At 36.2% G+C, this 18,964-nt stretch overlaps 3 protein-coding genes across 3 annotated transcripts; all 3 read left to right on the top strand.

Moving 5' to 3' along the window:
* The first annotated feature begins 7,252 nt into the window (after positions 1 to 7,252).
* Positions 7,253 to 9,829, top strand: LOC149382596 (myosin-like protein). The gene is given in 6 exon segments (XM_089601877.1): positions 7,253 to 7,944; positions 8,140 to 8,445; positions 8,544 to 8,720; positions 8,801 to 9,019; positions 9,127 to 9,553; positions 9,556 to 9,829. Coding segments are annotated over 6 exon segments (1,686 nt in total). The 5' UTR covers positions 7,253 to 7,446; the 3' UTR covers positions 9,615 to 9,829.
* A 3,293-nt stretch (positions 9,830 to 13,122) lies between these two features.
* Positions 13,123 to 16,696, top strand: LOC149382595 (uncharacterized). The gene is made up of 14 exons (XM_089601515.1): positions 13,123 to 13,586; positions 13,684 to 13,996; positions 14,109 to 14,255; positions 14,350 to 14,438; positions 14,548 to 14,640; positions 14,787 to 14,913; positions 14,997 to 15,061; positions 15,151 to 15,259; positions 15,316 to 15,456; positions 15,554 to 15,601; positions 15,700 to 15,828; positions 15,926 to 16,008; positions 16,266 to 16,390; positions 16,510 to 16,696. Exons 1-14 carry the CDS (start codon positions 13,123 to 13,125, stop codon positions 16,593 to 16,595), a joined length of 2,019 nt encoding a protein of 672 aa, XP_089457641.1. The 3' UTR covers positions 16,596 to 16,696.
* Positions 16,697 to 17,265: 569 nt separating this feature from the next.
* On the top strand, positions 17,266 to 18,927 carry LOC149382594 (uncharacterized). The gene is made up of 3 exons (XM_089601942.1): positions 17,266 to 17,367; positions 18,406 to 18,508; positions 18,604 to 18,927. The coding sequence occupies exons 2-3, from the start codon at positions 18,415 to 18,417 to the stop codon at positions 18,747 to 18,749; spliced, it is 240 nt and encodes a 79-aa protein (XP_089458068.1). The 5' UTR covers positions 17,266 to 17,367; positions 18,406 to 18,414; the 3' UTR covers positions 18,750 to 18,927.
* The last annotated feature ends 37 nt before the right edge of the window (positions 18,928 to 18,964 follow it).

Below are 18,964 nucleotides of genomic sequence, written 5' to 3'. Positions count from 1 at the left end.
ACATAACATGCTATACACGGAGTCGGTATCGGCGTTAACTTCAACTGATTGATTTATTTTAGGTTTGAGTTTTGATTTTAGAGTTTCCTTTGACATTAATGGTAGCAATACTATATCAGTGAGCTAAGCTATATTATCACCCCGGAGAGCTAAGCTATATTGATTAATGGAGCTAATGAAAATCTAAGGCTTTTTTGACCTGTACAACCCATCAATTTTTTTCTTCTTTGGTTACTTTTGTAAGTCTGATCTCAGTTAGCAATAAATAAATTTGCCGCATAGCACTATTAGCCTTTCCTTCTTGAACATATAATGTGATTTTTTTAAGCTTTGTTGATAAATTTTAATAATAATAATTAATTTGCTAAAAAAAAAAGAAATTAATGAACATACTCGTTCAAAATTCAAAAACAAGAAGAGAACGAGACGGTAGTGGCTAGAATTTCAGATCTCATAGTTTACATTCCAAACCAAACTAAATGATAGATTGATTCTCTGGTATGGTTCTGGTTGAATAGTGGACTTGTATAAAATGACAAACCCAACGACACACATGTGTCTCATAGCAACAATAAAAAAAATAATAATAAAGGGAAAAAAAATTGTGAAATATTTTTCAAATCCTTTCACTTGAATTATATCTTCGGTCTGCTGTGTCCCCAGCAGATCTTTTGAGATACATTTACTTGGCCTCCAATTATTTGTTGATGTGAGTTGGAATATTTATATTAGAGAAAACCTGTATTTTTTTCCTATGTTTTTTAGATAAATAACAACATAAACAATATCTGGTTTTTGGTTCCTGGTGTGTGTCTAGTACTAGCATTATTTGGTACGGCCCGGGTAAAGTAAAATTACAGGCAATACAAATAATTGATACACTATGTTCAAGTTTTCAATTATATTTTTTGAAATACTTTCATCTCTCTCTCTATATATATTATTACTTTAATATTTCATATTAAAAATTTACTTATCGAAGCTAGCCAAATTAAAATAGCTAACCTTTCGGTAATATATATATCAAGTAGTCACGAACTTTTATAAACAAGTATTAAAAGACTAAAATACTCTTAACTATACATGCTGTCAATAAAAATATGCAAAAATGAATGAATAACAAAACTCGTAAAATAGCACAAAATCAATTCAAACACGTATCTCTTCATAATCTCATATTTAAAATTAAGTTTCTGAAGTTTTGAAATACCTCAACAAAGATCATTTCCACATTTACTACAATATACGTACCTCTGATTCCTGAAATTATAACAAGAATACGAGTTTATAGTGGTTAATATCTAAATATTGCATATAAACGTGTTTAATTAAGTACATACATGTTAATATCATAATGCTAAGCTAAACACTTAAAGCACCAGAATCTTTCATCCGAAATACCCAGACTTCCACGAGTGCCTCGCTAACGACCTTGTCATCTCCAACGCGGACCTGATCGATTGTTGATGGAGATTGGCGATTCTTAAAAGTGATTTTGTTTATTTTTTAATAACAATTTTTTGGTGGACTTGCGTTTACTTTTGATTGAATTACTCTAGACCTTTGTTCATGCTCGTGGATGGCTTTTGATTAAAAAAAAAAAAAACAATGAGAGAGAGTAGACATAGAGTTTGTGAATGGTGTAAGGTTAAAATATAAGTATGTATACAATATATATATATATATATATGTATATATATAATTAGATATGTTACTTAAATAAAATAAGTGTGGAACTTTGACTATCATGCAATTCTATATGTTTGGAGTTGGTTATTCAGTGTGAGTTTTCTAAAAATAGTGTCAAGGATTTGTATATTCTCTAATTTTTAATTTCCAAGTATTGTATTAAAAAAAACCGTTTGAAAATGATGAGTGTTTTATATAATTAATCAATATTTCATAAGATTGGTCCAATAATTTTTCTCAATCGGTAACGGCACAGATGATACAAGCTTGTTACACAGTTTTTCATTTGATATCAGTGCAAACTTCACACAACAACTGTTGCACATAAAAACTTCTTCAATTTATAAACTCGCTACGTGCATGGTTATTATTAAAAAAAATAATAAAAAAAAACTTTCGAATTGAACTAGAATAAGATGATAATGAAAAGCGCTGGGGAAAAAAGGTCAAGTGGGGGGGTCCAAATTTTGTGTGACATGAAGAGGACAATCACATCAAATCTCACACAAACGACAAAGTTGTCCTTTCGTTACTAGTAGTAATAATTTTGTTCAATTTAGTGTCATTGACTGGATTCGGATTCTTCTGCGTCCAAAATATACCATCCATTTTCCTATATATATATAGTCACCACTACTTGATTGTTCTTTTAAATTATATTATTACTTGATCATCAGCATGAGAGTGTGGGATCAAATTAATTGGGCTTGATATAGCTACAATATATAAGAGTGTACTTTTTAGTGTTGGAACTTGAGGAAAGCTCATCAACGGTAAATTTATCTCTATGTATATGGATTTTTGTCTCTGTATATTTTACCGAGTTTGACAACGGTAAGAAAATATGGAACTTTCGAACTCAAATTATAATATAAAAATAGCAGGCACGTGCTTAACTAATTCAAATGTAAGCACGTGCTTAACTAATTCAAATGTACTGTTCAAACATTTACTTAAAGCTGTCTTATACTAATAAAAATCACGTAAACAGTTTAATTACTTTAGAAGCTTTTTATTTATGTTTTGATTAGTAGTATGCAATATACTTTTACTTGAGATATGTGATACTTTCTCACATATTTGCACACACAAATCAAATTTAGTCAAGCATTCAAGAACGGATCAATTTTAGCAAATAATTAAATAGACAATTTGTATATAAAAATCGACTATGTACACTTGAGCTCGTGCAAGGAGTCATCAAACTAAGCAATATCTATTATACACTCAATGGAAATATATACAGTAAGAAAAAATTTAAATGAAACTATAAACAATCAAAATAAATTGCAAACATAATAAAAACAAGTTTTATGAAATTGTATACAGTAAGAAATTGTGGACAGAGAGGTGCTGATTAAGTGAGAGAACGCATCTGGGAGAAGATTAAGGGGTGGAACGGAATTTTCTTCTCTCAGGCTGGCAGAGAGGTGCTGATTAAGTCCATCCTTCAGGCTATCCCGTCCTATGTTGCCTCTTGCCTTAAGCTCCCGAAGACGCTGATCTTGGAGATTCACTCGGCCATAGCCAAGTTCTGGTGGGGAAACTGCAACGGGGCTAATAAGACTCATTGGTGTGCTTGGGAGGTCCTCGTGCAGAATAAACTTGAGGGTGGCATGGGTTTCAGAGACTTGGAAAAGTTCAACCAAGCTTTGATCGCCAAGAACGTTTGGAGATTCCTCAGACGGCCTGACAGTTTGGTGGGCAAGGTCTTCCGCGAGAGTTACTACCCAAACGGGGACGTCTTGAGCGGTCTTTGTGGGTCGAATAGCTCCTTTATGTGGCGCAGCTTGGTTTGGGGAAGGGAGATCATCCTGGCAGGCACGAGATGGAGTATTGGTGATGGCGAGTCAGTCATGGTTATGGGAGATAAGTGGATTCCCAGACCTAGACTTTTTGATTGGATTGATCCCCCTATGATCCCTCCTGATATGAGAGTGGTGGAACTGATGAGGTATGACGGTAGCTGGGATGAGCCACTAGTTCGCAATATGTTCGGGGAAGACGACGCCAGAGCGATTATGAGCATCCCTTGTGGCGGAGAAGGGGTTCCTGATAGACGTCGGTGGCACTTTACTGAGGATGGCGAGTACACGGTCAAGAGTGGGTATAGGGTGGCTTTGGATTCTAACTTGGTGGAAGCCAGCTCGTCTGATCGGTCTAGGATGGAGGATTGGTGGAAAAAGTTTTGGAAATTAAAGGTTCCTCCTAAGGTGAAGCTCTTTTTGTGGAGAGTATGTAAGGATCGGATTCCGACGCGCTCTGTTCTCGTCAAGCGGAAGATCATCAACGACGATCGCTGCCCGGTCTGCTCGGGGAAGGCTGAGACGACTCACCATGCTTTCTGGGGGTGCAAGTGGAGCAGGAAGGTGTGGAAAGAAGCTGGCTTTGGTGGGACCCTCCCGCCTCACGGGGAGGGAGATGCCTTTGACACCATTCTCAGAGCGGCGGACTCTCTTGAGGTTAGTAATTTTGAATTTTATATCACTATTATTTGGGAATTATGGAACCACAGGAACAATGTCGTCACGGGAAAGAAAGCTTGGAATCAGACGGAGCTAGTGCAGTGGACAGGGTGCTTCCTGGAGGAGTTCAGGGAAGCGAACAAGAGAGCCGGTCAGATTACGAATAAGGGCTCGGCCAAGCCTATGTGGATCCCTCCGGCGCAAGGAACAATCTCGGTGACTGTGGATGCTGCTCTAGATCGGGACCAGGGAGGATTCGGTGTGGGTTGCATAGCTCGTGACCACACTGGAAGGGTGTTAGCCTCGCAAACGTTTTCCCAAACTAGGGGATTCACCCCCCAGCTTGCGGAGGCGTTTGCGGTTCTCCAAGGCGTAGTTCTAGCTCTCAGCATCGGCGGGTCGAGATTGGAGATTCATTCGGATTGCTCGGAGGTGGTCAAGGCGGTGGCCGGAGGGAAGACCCCCACGACCGAGCTCGGGACGATCTTGCATCTCATTGAGAGAGAGGTTAGTAAGTTGATTGAGTTTAAGATTATGTTTATTCCTCGCCTCGGTAATATTGCGGCTCACAATTTAGCCCGTTTTGCGGTTATTCATAGTTCTAACTCGAGATGGATGGGGCTTGTCCCTCCTTGCTCGGAAGAGGCTATTAGAGCCGATGATAGGGAGATCCAATCCCGTACGCCGGGATAGGGTTTTCTCGTTTGTTGTTTGGTTTGGTGGCGTGGTTGTGTGAGTGTTCTTCTTTTTCCTTGTAACCACGGTTTTCCTCCGCCATACGTGAGGGTTTTAATGAAATTTCCGTGGCACCGCCCACGTTTCTCAAAAAAAAAGAAATTGTGGACAAACGGTATATTATGAGATTTATTTATTTTAGTCGATATATAGGGAATTAAATTTAATAATCGATATATATATATATATATATATATATATATATATATATATATATATATAATGTAATTTGGATCGGTGCTAATTAGTTCACATAAGCTTATGCGGTAAGTATATCATTAAGATGTACAAAAGCTTGTCATTCAACAAGTTGGGAGAGAGATCCAAACCTTTGTTTTAAAAGTTCAAATTTGATTTTTACAAATGTATATGTTATTAATCAAGCACTCAGAGACATGGTCCATATACCTTAAAATAGCCATACACATTTATTCGGGGCAATTATCAATCCTGTCAATATTTTTGAAAATATGTACTATGTTATTGCTTTAAAATACAATAGTGAAACGTTATCAATAACACCAAAGGAAAACAATAGTGCTAATGAGTAAAGTTTGACATTAAGAGTACTTGCACGTAACTTGGGCTCTCTTGTCACAAAGAGTAGACTTTCACGAGACGAACAATATGGTAAAAAAAAAAGGACAAGTGAACAATAGTTTAATATCCTAGTTGTGGGACACAATAGTGCAAGCATATAAAAACAATAATACAATCTCTCTCTCTCTCTCTCTCTCTCTCTCGTTTTTATTATTTATTTATTGGAATAAGACCAATAACATGGTGTAATACAAACAGTCTAAAAGGGTTTCCAAATAATTTCCAGTCATGTTACAATTTCCCAAAATAGAGGCATTACTATCTCTTTATTTTTTTTTACTCCAACAAAAAAAGTAAAGCAGCGTTTGGTCTGTACTTAAATTGTGGCATGCAATGAATCACTTCCAATTGGGCAAGTGTCCCCACAAGACCAAAATTCAAACGCACTCTTGTCCTCTCTCTTTCTATCTCTATATCTCTATGTACTTACTTGTATATTTATATAAATACGATTAATATTTAATGTTACAATGGGAAGACCGAGAGAATCCCAGTGAGTAAGAAGAAGTCAGAGAACTGAGAGAAGAACAGAAGAAGAGAGGCAAAGGAATGAGGTTTGTCAGCTCAGCCTCAGCTTGAGAAAATTAATGATATAAAAAAAGAGTCATTAATTAATTACTAATATATAATAAATGAAGTGAAAATGAAATGTTGTACAATACATATGAAATTGCTTCAACGGCACGGACCTAGTGACCACTTCATTGATTAATCATTTCTGATGTGAGAAAAACTGTGAATTTCTGATGTGAAATACCAAACTTGACAATGACACTCACAGTCTCTCTCTCTCTCTCTCTCTCTCTCTCTCTCTCTCTCGGTTTGTGTGATTCTCTTTAAACATTTACTACCAACTTGTAATTGTTTAATCCTAAGTAAAATATTCGAACAATAATTGTTTATATAGTACATTGCTTGTTCGAGGTCGAAGCCGTTGCATTCGCATTTGCATGAAAATAATAGGTTATGATAATATTGCTATTGGGTGTTGTTTATTTTATCACTCTAATTAGTCACGTTCTTCAATAGTTTAATTTGCATTGTTTTTAAGTTTTGAACCTCCTTATTTGAATAAAAGGTGTTGTTAGTACTGTTTTATTTTATAAAATTATATAGTGATCATCCTCGTACAGTATAAATTATTAATGTTCTGCCTCAGCTTATTAATACCTTGGTATATTAATAGCAACATATTTAACCAAATAGAAAATACAATTAAGGACATATTCCATCTAACTGCACTGCTATGAGTAGCTGCTAAATTTGAGAGAACAGAGTAGTCAAACTTTTATATCTTAATCCCTCTTGTCAACTACTTTAGTTATTTTAATCAAATCACTCTTCTTCATTCACTTAAAAACTTTCAAAATTTTCAAATACTTTGCTATTATAGTACATTATTTGAATGGTATAATTTATTGCTAACATTTCAAAAAATATAGTTTGGTGATCAATGTGCTTGTTAGTCTATTTAAAGGGAAAATAAAAAAAATAAATGACTAAAATATTGAATAAAATGTAAATGGATAATTCTTTAAGCATGAATTTGATACAACAAATTCTGATTTTTTTTAATATGGTAAAAAAAAAATGAAATGAAGAGAGAATCTACATGTTTTACATTAAATGCAGTATATATCATGTTGGTCCCAACTAGGATTTGGCAAAGAAAAAGAGACGAAACAAAACATTTAAATGATCCAAAAATCATTTTTTTAAATTCCCGAAATAAAAATAAATAAATAAAATAATACCAACGCGATAAAAACAGCTTTCATTTGAAATCCCTGTTCTTATTACTATTAACGAGGTTGCACGCTCTTTTTTTCTCTCTCTCTTTTCTCTACATAACATAACACCCAAACAAACAAACAAAAAAAAAAAATAACAGAGAGATACCATTTCTTTCAAATCAATTCACAGTTCTAATTAGAGATTCGCTTTCGTAGGACCTCAAATGTCAGTGACCACGATCGGAGCAATCGCAGCGGCGCGGCGGCCGAAATGGCAGTATCCTCCGCCGCCGCCGACTCCGAGGATCCTTCATCTCCCTCGCCGGTCTCGCCGGAGATCGCTTCCCAAAGTCAAGAGGCCTCTTCCTCCGCCGCCGAAGCCTCTGGCGAGTGATTCGTCGTCACCGGCGCCGGAGACGGAAGCGCCGATGGGAAAGCTCGAGGCTTTGTTTGGCCAGGAAAGAGCGTTCACGAAGGAGAGCGTGCCGATCGTGGTGATCGGAGAGAGGCGGAGAGGTAGGGTTAGGGCGGAGGAGAGGGGGAGCTCGGAGTCTGTCAATGGCGGGGCGTTGGAAGAGGAGAAGTGGAAGTTTCAGGCGGAAATGTTGAGAGCGGAGTGTAATCTGATGAGGATGGAGAAGGAAATCGCGGTGAAGAAGATGGAGAGAGCTAGGGTTAAGTCTCAGAGAGCTCTCAGATTCGTCGTACAATCTCTCGTCTCCGTTAGTATTTCCTCTCTTCTCTGTCTCTCCATCGCTTGTTTGTTTCCTTTGGAAAAACGGAATAAAACTAGCCGTTAAAATTTCAAAAAAAAAAAAAAAAAAACAAAGCGAGTGATTTCAGGCTCATTGCTTTGTGAGTTGTGACATATGTCGTTTAACAATTTGCATGCTCTAATTTCTATATTTGGTTTACAGGAGAGAAAGAAGATAAGCGAAGGCAAGAATTCGAAGGCGGAGTTGGAAGAAGAGATTCAAGAATTGGCAGAGAAGGTAGAGAGGTTGAGAAGGAACTTGGAAGCAAAAAACCCCGGGGCTCGAAGAAAATGCCATAACTTTGACGAACAAGCCGCGGATATCCAGAGAGAGCTCAAGATTTTCCGAGGAAGCTCCGACGAGGTCTGCGTCAAGAAGATCCAAGAGATGGCAGAAGTGAGTTTGTCTGTCAACACAATGTGCAGTCAAGCCAACAACGAGACCTCGGTTTCGAGTGACGACTCGAACGTAAGCACAGAAACAAAAAGAAGCCACTTTGGTTCTATTTACCGGTTAAAATTTTGAATTTTCGGTTACTCAAGCGAAGTGTATCTATATATTTGCAGGTGGAGATTCTTAGAAGGAAAATGGAGGGACTTTCGAACGGAACGCTGTTAGAGAGGATGAAGGAAGAATGTGGGTCCATGCTCTCCACTGCCAATAGCTCTGTCGCGAGCTCCGCTTCCAATTCCAAGAGAATCGAAATCGCCGAATCACCATCTCCGTTACCGCAACAAGTTCAGGTACACTTTAAATCAAAACTTGTGCTTGAACGTCTGTGTTGTTGATTGTGAAAACGGCTTATTTTTGTTCTACATCGCAGGAGTCAATGTGGAGGGACACGAACGCGTGTTCGGGGCGGTGCAAGGTAGTGGTGAGAAGGATTCTGGAGCAAGTGAGAGCCGAGACAGAGCAATGGTCTCAGATGCAAGAGATGTTGGGACAAGTTAGGGAAGAGATGGAAGAACTCCAAGCTTCCCGGGACTTTTGGGAAGACCGTGCCCTCGATTATGATTACAAAATCCAGTCTCTCCAATCCGATGTAAGATCATCATCATCATCATCATCATAATCGTCTCACTCGTGATTCGATTCAATCCCGATGATACGAATGTTAACGTTCGGTCTTGACGGGGCTTGTTTTTTTAGGTTCAAGAGTGGAAGAGAAAGGCGATATCATCGGAGAGCAAAGCCACGAAGACGGAGTCGCAGGTGTACTCGCTCGTGAAAGAGCTCGAGAAGTCGAGGAAGGAAGAGAAATCTCCGCCGGCGATGATGGACGGGCAACGCGAAATGGAGAAGCGGGTTTTGATCTGCCGGTTGAAAGAAAATCAAAACCATTACCATAATCTTCATCATCATCATCATCGTCATCGAGGCCAAGCCGTCGGTCAAACTCAAAGTCAAAGCAGTAGTTGTACCGGTAGCAACGGCGACAAGCAAAAGGAGGAGATTTCGAGCGACGGTAGAAGAAGAAAAACGCATTCACGTCGGTGTGTTGTTGCTTCGGAGAGACCGGTTTTGAAAGATATTGGGAATTCTTGCGTTTCGTTTGATCAACGAAATAAGCCTACCAGCGTCCCTTTGGTGCCTTACAGGACAAGCAAGAACGTTTAGGCTCTGTGTTGATTCTGTAGTTTAGTGCTTTTAGGGTTCTTAATCTCAAGAGCATAAGAGAAAAGTTGGTTAACAGATTGCAGTGATGAATTGTAGCCTTCTTTCTAGCTTCTGCTTCATTGTGGCTGGGGATTTTAACCGAAATTATGAAAAGATATGACAGAGACCAATAGTATAACAATCTTCTCAAATAAAACTTTTGGTCTACTCTCAGTTCATTGAAGGTTTTTATTTATTGGTTTAATTACAAAATTATACTGGTTTTGAACCTGCTTGAAATAGCTTATAGCTACCTTTAATTAAAATTATACTTTAAATATTGATGTTATAATTCAATATTCATGCTTACTTCATTTAAGTTATCTGAAACTATTAGTCTAAAATTAACGTAGGAGTCCAAACAAACCATATTTCTAATTTTCTCTCGAATTTATCCATATCATAAATAAAAATGTAAAATTATATTTGTTCACATTATTAGACTAATTAAAACATATAATTGACAAAAAAAAAGTAAGAAATTTCAATTAGTATTTAAAAAATAGCAATAAACCTTTATACACGAGTACTAGAATTAGACAATAAACTGTCATTCTGCACCGAATTTACGAAAAATAAAAGATAAATACAAAAACTTTAAAGATGGCTAATATAAACTATCACCGATTTTATAAGCTTTTGTATTCTACAAAAAAATTATGGAAATTAAAAAAATTTGAAGTGTTATAAAGTCATTTTTCCATTGTGGAAAAGTGACACTCTTACTTCAAAAACGACAATACGGGCCTAATTACGAGATCCAAGCCCACTATCAAAAAAATCTCAGAATGCAGGCTCAACACACAAGTCCAAAGTTGATGACAAAAGTCCTCAAATGAAGTCTTCGAGTTGAATCATCCAGTGAGGTACTCAAGACGAAACATTTGAGTCAAATCCTCAAAAGAAGTGTTAAGAGTCAACTCATCAAATGAAGTAACTTGAGATGAATCTTCGAGTCAAACACTCTAGTCGACTCATCGAGAGAAGTCCCCAAGACGAGTCATCAAACAAAGTCCTTGAGAAAAACTCTCGAGCAAGTCCTTGAGGCAAGCCCATGACAAACCCTCAGCACCAACATAGATCCTCGGTCAAGAGCCACAACCACTCCTCGACCATTATAAAGGAAACTCAACCTAACCAAACTTTGTCGAGGCCTCAATGGGAGGCTATATATTCCCCTCTCATTTAAGATTTGACTTAAATTTATCTCAACTTAAAAAAAAACTCGGTCTCTCTCTCACCTCACTTTCTCTCACAAAATATATTTTCTCTCTCGACTCTCGAGACAAGACTTAGACCCTTTATATCTACTAAAAGTTGAGCGTCGAATTTGAAGCGCGAGTCGGAAAAAATCTATTTGTACTCTCTCATATGATGAGCAAGCGAAACTACTTTCCGACGAAGCGAAGACAACGTGTAACAAGATTTCACAACTATTTAGCCCACGTACGATTATAAGGTCCGATCCTATATCAAATCACATGCGGTTTTATGTGTTGAAAACCACTTATTTTAAAAATCATACAAAAAAGTTTGTGTATGCTAGTAAATACTCGTTGATAGTTGATGTTAAGTTGTGAGTTCAAATACTTTCTCAAAATAAAAATAATAATTAAGCGCTTAAATGATATTTTGGTATTACAATAGATGCTAAAATTAATGACAATAATTTGTCAACGTAATAACAAATTAAATTCATAACCATAAATACTATAAATACAATATAGTCATAATACGATAAATTGGTATAAAATAATAAAAAATTGCCATATTTATAGTTAAAAACAATATAATATATATTGACTAATGGGTAATTCCATAATTTTATGTAAACTTGAGGTAGATAATTTTTAATATATGAATAATTATGCTAAAATTTCAATTAAAAATAGTGATTTGGATATTTTATATTATTTTTTTGTCACTTTAAAATATATATATATATATATATATATATATATATTATTTTTTGGGAGAATTCGATATATATATTCAATTTAAACTTCATATATTAAAACTCTAGCCGAAGTTTTCATGAATTAAGAAAATATTTCAAACTCAACCAAAAGCGCATGTGTCATACTTTGGATACGTAGGTATGAGTTTATCTATTTTTTTAATATTTGAATAATAAACTTATAATTTTAATTGAAGTTAGTTATTTAATTAGTTAAAAAAAATTAATTTAACACATATATCATAAAAAAAATTATATTCTTATATTTAATACACACACATATATATATATATGGAATATTTAATATATATTAGTTAGTCATTTTTTTATTTTTTTTTAAATGTTAGTCAATTTACTATTTAGTTAAATAATTTACTACAAGTCATATTTAATGAAATCTAAGTTATTATATTTTTTTTTAAATAGAGTGGATTATTGAGCTATTATATCTACAAAAAATTAGAAAAATAACCAACTTAAATGTTTGATATGGCTAAATAATCAGTGTTTGGTAAATATTAAGTAAATAACCATAAATGATGACGTGACTTAATATGTCAGTGGTTATTTACTTAATATTTACGTTTGTAAATATACAAAATTGGCTATTTAGCAATATAAGTTGGCTTTATAAAAAAAAAAAAAAAGCAATATAAGTTGGCTATTTTGCTAAATTACGAATATATCTATATATATATTTTTTTTCTCAAACTAAATATTTAATGGAGAAGAGCACGTAGAGCTCTTTAAAAAAACAAAAAAAAACAAAAAAAAAAACCACGTAAGGGTTAAAGTAATAAACAATTGATCTTAAATAATCCCTTAGCCGCCGAACTGAGCTCATCCGACGTCGTCGTCTTCGTCGCCGGTCCTCTATTGCGTATTTTATTTATTTCAGGGTTTTGCTACTCTCTAAGCATGTTTGGTTTCGACGTAATAACAAGGGAATGGAATAGAATCTATTATTTTGTTTGGTTTTTTAAAAAATACTGAGAATAATAATTCTAAACCATTATATCTTAGATTGTCATTCACGTATTTTCATTCCTCCCGATATAGAATCCCTCATTCCCAGGAAATAATTTCCTTTGTTACAAAATTACCCATATCTCCACTGTTGCCCTTCCTCCCAGAGAAGACTTTGCAAACGAATACGATTTCGCTTTCGACGCTTCAGTTCGCCGCCGAGGTCAAGCTCTCCGACGCCAAAATTCTGCAACTCCGATAATCTGTGCCAACAAACTCTCCACAGTCCTTGACCTCGGCCACCTCCTGTCCCGCCTCCGCCGCGAGTTCGCCGTCTCCGCCGCCGCCGAGTAAGTGCCGACAATCTCTTTGCCGTCGGTGCTGGAGTTGGAGATATTTAGAATTCATGATAGTTTACTTGTTGAATAGCTGTGGATTTTATTTTCTTTTGCGTCAATGCTCTAATATCCTTTTGATGATTATTTGAACACAATTTTGGGTTTTCTTTCTTTTTGGTATCACCATCGTTGTTTTTTCAGTAGAGAGAACAGAGTCCAAGTTGAGTAATGGCTGCAAGAGCAATACTGCGAAGGAAAACATTCATCTCCGAATACACGCGTTTAGCCCCGAACCGTCCCATTCGAATCCTCGGCAATGTGATTGAATCCAAAATTTTCCACGCCATTGATGACCAAAACATCAACAGCGGTGCAACGAGAAAACATATCTCGCTATCGACGGCTCTAGAAGAATGCAATGGAAGACGACACTTCGTTCCTCTGTCAGGGACGAGATCAATGTGCACGGCCGCGAGCGAGGAAAACGGAAAATTCATTCGGAAGAAGAACGAAAACGCGTCTCCCGATGAGTGTGACCGGGCCATCCTAAGTTTAAGCAACGCAAAAGCCCGAGCCAAGGCATTGAAAAAGTTGCGAGAACAAAAGCTCTTTTACGAGTCCATTAGGTTGCGAGTCTCGGCTGCTTTTCTTCGGATCGGCCCCGCCTTGAAAGCTGTAATCTTCATGAGCAAGTAAGTTGAATAGAATTTTCCTTTTTTTTTTGGGGTCGGTTTCCGATATGGTTGAAATATTACGATCTAACACTTTTGTGTGTGTGTGTGTGTATAGAGAGGACTGGGCAAAGAAGCTTCTTGATTGGAAACGAGGGTTTATTTCGACAGTACATCATTATTGGTCGGGTTGTAAGCTGTTATACAGGGATGTCAAAATCTGCAAGCCTTTGCTAATGAAGCATCTCCGCGGGGAAAAACTCACCAGAGCGGAGATAAAACAACTCAAGCGAACAGCAATCGATCTTCTCAAGCTATTTCCGTTAGCCATGTCGATAATTGTACCCGCTGGAGAATTCTTTTATATATTGATCGCCCGTGTGGAACCCTGGATAGTACCCTCGGCTTTCCAACACAAGAACGAACACGAGGTACCGATCAAATGTGTGCATGATTTCATGTGAATATTTCGATAGAAATGCGACACCAAATTCGTGCCAATCTCTTGATTATAATCTATGTGAATATCCGATCAATGTGCAGCGAGCAGAAAAACGGATACTTAACGCGAGGATAAAGTGCGCCAAGTTCCTCCAAGAAACCGCCTTAGAAATGGCAAAAGAAGTGCAAAGATCAAGGGTTGGAGAAGATAAAAGAGCAGCCAAAGATCTTGATGAGTTTTTGAACAGAGTGAGTGAAAACGGTCCGTGTATTGTGATTCTTTATTGATCTTCTGTCATAACTACTTTTTCATTTTATTTTTTTTTATTTTTTCCGTTTTCAGATTAGGAAGGGTGCTCTTGTTTCAAACGAGGAGATTTTGAGCTTTGCAAAGTTGTTTAATGATGAACTAACCTTGGATAAAATGAGCAGGTTTACATCACTAACCACTATTTTTTTTTTCTTTCTAAAAAATTGTTACGAGTTTTCACGACTAAGAGCGCTGCAAGGTTTATTCTTTTTCTTATTTCTATTGCGTCAGGACTTGGCTGAAGAGTATGTGCAAATACATGGACATGAGTCCTTATGGGCCTAATGGATATTTACGCTGTATGCTCCGTAGTAGGCTTCGAAGGTAGGCCGTATATATATGCCTTATTATAATGTTCTCACCTAAATTTCTTTCGGGTTACTTCATTTTCGAGAAACTACCATCTTTGAGAATCAAACGCACCGCATATTGTTTGTTTGTTTTTTTTTTTTTTTGTTTATTCTTGTCAGAATCAAAGAAGATGATAAATCAATCCAAGCAGAGGGTGTGGAGTGTCTGTCAGAGGACGATCTTCGTGAAGACTGTAGAAACCGAGGCATCATCGGATTGGAATCAGCGGACAAGATGCGCCAAGAGGTTTTACCGTTTTTTTATATTTTATATATCACATTATATTACTATATTTTCTAGAAAATTAACGGATATATTTGTTTATGCAGCTTCGAAATTGGTTGGATTTGTCTCTGAATCATTCCGTGTCGTCTTCTCTTTTGATTCTTTCAAGGTAGTTTCAAGATACACAAATTACACTGTATATGCCAGCAATAATGTTGTGCTTGTTTTTGCTCAATTCTCGCTTCCTTAACGTTTCAGGGCCTTCACCGTGCCTGGAAATTTGAGATCGGAAGAAACTATTCGAGCCACATTATCTTCGTTGCCCGACGATATCGTAGAAATTGTACGAGACACTAATCCTTGTTGCGTTGACGCATCGTTTTTTGTATTTACTTGCGGGGGTACTAAAGTCTTTTAACACAGGAGGAAGCGAGGATGAGTAGCGAGGATGACGTGGTGCTGAATGAGATGAGTGTTCCGGTAATAACAACAACAAGAACGTGGGAAAAGCAAGAGCAGCTCTGTGAACTTAGCCGCGCTTTGGCTGTTTTAGCTTCTTCATCTGTAAGAACTGTTTTGTGTTTGTGAGTTTGAAATATCTCGCGCGAGATTCCAAATATATAAATTTGTTTATTTATTCTTACTTGTTTGTTCTCTGCAGTCTGTGAGTGTGGAGCGTGAAGAGTTTCTCAGGCTTGTACATAAAGAGGTAATTTCAAATCTCGGCTTTCTTTTGGCTACACAGTTTCTAATGCTCTTATCCAAAAATATTATGTAGCTGATTTGATGTATTTTTCCGTGTTTTAGATTCAAATTTATAACGAGATGGTGCTAAATGATGGACTTAACGATGATCTGAGGGCAAGTATGGCTTCGCGAGAAGAGTGCGAGAAGGATAACAAAGTGGCTGAAGTATCGTCGGCGCTTCTCGAGAGAGTAATAAGCAATTTATCTTCAACATTTTGTGCTGTTTTTTAGTATGTAAAGATTCGTCGATAACTAACGATTTTAGACTTGCGATTTCCTGTTTCAGGTTGATTCAATGCTTCAAGATCTCGAAAAGGAACTCGATGACGTTGATACGAAAATCGGCGATAGTCAGCAACTACTTGATAAGTAGGTTTATTTGTGTAGATCTCTCGCTCAACTTTAATTCTGTTAAAGATTTTGCTCATATCTCAACCATGTTATGAAAAAAAAATGAGTAGTTTTGAAAAATACTATTTTGGTCAAACGAGTCATATTCGACCAATTTTTGACTTGCGAGTTATATTTTTTCAAATTTCTCTTTAGACAATAATTTTTTTATTTTTTTCTGGTATGCAATGAATGTTGAACGGAAAATTGAGAATTTCTTGTTGTTTTGTTTGCAGGGATTTCGACGGGAAAGTAACAGCGGAGGAGGTTGCGAGCGCGACACAGTACTTGAAGAATACATTGGTAGAGAATGAGGGTATCACTCTTCAGGATCTTATAACCACTCTTTCCAAAGATCAAGGTACAACATTTTTCATTTTCTCAATCTTTTATTTTCGTTTCTTTTTTTTTTAGTTTCAACTAGATACATTTTTGTTATGTGCTTATTTTTTTTTTTTTTGGTGTTGTGTGATTATGCAGAAGGGAAGATTCTGGTTGAAGACATTATCAAAATGGGTACATGGAATGGATATTCCAACAACATTGCCCCGGATCTGCGCAATTAGTTTAATACAAATATAAAATTAACTAAACTATTTAGTAATGATTTCTTTTAGTGATTCAATGATTACATTTTGGTTGTATGGCAATTATAATTTTAGCATTGCAAGGCAATTTTATTTAAAGCCTCTCATTTACAAGTTAATTAAAGAATTGTACATATATGTTACCGCTTATGATTTAATAGGAACAAGGTATGAAGCTGAGCCAATTTATTGAACAATCAAAGTAATCAAAGTGTAGACTTCGAAAGACTTAGTACATAGATAAATTTGGCTTAAAAAAAATATTAGACTCGTCGATGCAATCGGATGAAAACATGCATAGGGTTCAAACTTCAAACAACGCATGTCATTTTTTTTTTTTTTTTTTTTGAAAAAACGCATGTCATATTTTGATAGTGAAATTCTAATATTGCACACTAATTATTAGCTCTTTGACAAAAACCTATATCACTGATGTTTAAATGCTCGTAAGATAAAGGTAAAGAATGAAAAAAACATTCAACCTCATTGTAACTCACGTTTAAATGTTCATAAGGTAAAGGTACAGGATGGGAATAAAATCCGGTTAGTAAAAACATATTACGAAAAACGACAAGAACAAATGCAAATTCATTTGGATGTCGTTTTTAAATAAATAAAAACCTGCTAGTAGTATATATAAGTTGACGGTCAAAATTTGAGATCGACCCCTGGACAAACGATATAGGCATACCTTCACGCAGATTTCCATAAACGACCAAGAGCTTGTTGAAGCTTCTCTCTCCTACTCCATGTAAGTTCTCGATTAATTCTTAGGGTTTCGAATTTCAATTTCTTTCGATCGATTGCTTCATCAATATTCAATTTTTTGTTTTGTTTTGTGGCCGATCTATGAGTTTTTTTTAGGGCGTTTAAAATTTCCAGGATTCCTTGTTTTTTTTTTTCCAATGAAAAAATCTCTTGGTGCTGGTGGTGTGTGCGTGTGTATGTATTGTATGTCGTACTGAATCGATTTAGCTCACATATGGCGATTTTGTTGAATTGCGAGGGATATTCGTCTCCTGGGAACTTAGTATTTGGGGGTTTTTCATCCAAGTCATTTTTTTTAATTATATATACAGATTTATTTATTTTTTTTCCTTTATTAAATTAATATATTATTAGAAGTTTAAATCATTCGGCACACGAATAGGGAGATGTGTTAATTGAAAATTTTAGGGTTCATCTTCATAATCATGTACTTAGGATTATAAGCGCAGAGATGAGTAGATGTTTGTAGAGGTTAATATCTGAAGTTTGTGAATGTTGTGAAGAACTTTAGAGGTGTTCTTGTAGCAATGATAGTGTTCTATCTACTCGAATATTAGACTTCTTATATGAAGATCGCCAAAGTGTTAAATTAAATCAGATTCATGCTTAAATAAAAACCTATGGATTAATCATTTATTTAGGTTTCAAGCCAAATTGTGTTACTGGAAGCTATTATTTTCATCATTTATGGCTTGATTCTGAATTGCGTTTCTGGTGTTCATATTGCATGTCAAATAGTTCTGGTTGTAACCAAATATATGCAAACATGTCGATCATCTCACAGCACTGTAATAATGTGGTTAATTCAAGCTGCGGACTTTTTTCAACTTGTTTAAGCAGCTTTTAATCTCATTCGTTGCACCAACATGGTTCTTTTTTCCATATTGCTTCTTGCTAATTAGATACTAGATTTGTTTGCTTATTCATTGGCGATGAAACTTATTACTAGAACCGAGTTTTGAGTTTTGCTTTTCTTGTTTGGATTTTGTGTGACAGTGTTTTTTATTTTTATTTTTTCCAGTTGAGAGACATGGCAGGAAAGTACATCATAGGATCTCTCGTGGGCTCTATCGGCATTGCGTACGTGTGTGACTACATGATGTCCGACAAGAAGATATTTGGAGGTGAGTTTTATCTCCTTTTCGATATCTCATCTGTGTAATTAGTTTTTTTTAGGGAAACAAAGTTGAAAGATTTAAGTTATTTTTTTGACGATTAGGTACGACCCCCCACACGGTTTCAAACAAGGAATGGTGGGCCGAGACCGACAAGAAATTCCAGGCGTGGCCTCGTGCCGCTGGGCCTCCGGTCGTGATGAACCCAATCAGGCGTCAGAACTTCATCGTCAAATCCCAGATCGATTAGAGTGTTCCTTTCTTTACCTGTCTTTAAGATATTGATTGAGGGTTTCTTTTTGCCCAATAAGTTCTACTTTTGTTTCTGAAATTTCTTGTTGCACAAATGAATAATGTGGCCACTGTTTTGTGCTTTTTAAGAGTTCTTATGAATATAAGAGCCAATCAAAATAGTTTTGGTTTCAAAATGTTATAGAATTCTTTGATACTCTATACGCTGTTGAT

Source organism: Urtica dioica, chromosome 11, assembly GCF_054948205.1.
Source record: "Urtica dioica subsp. dioica isolate 48M chromosome 11, U.dioica_male_clone48M_v1_H2, whole genome shotgun sequence".
NCBI classification, from domain to species: domain Eukaryota; kingdom Viridiplantae; phylum Streptophyta; class Magnoliopsida; order Rosales; family Urticaceae; genus Urtica; species Urtica dioica.
The sequence above is the reverse complement of the archived record's forward strand: the minus strand, read 5'-3'. Positions and strand labels throughout refer to the sequence as shown.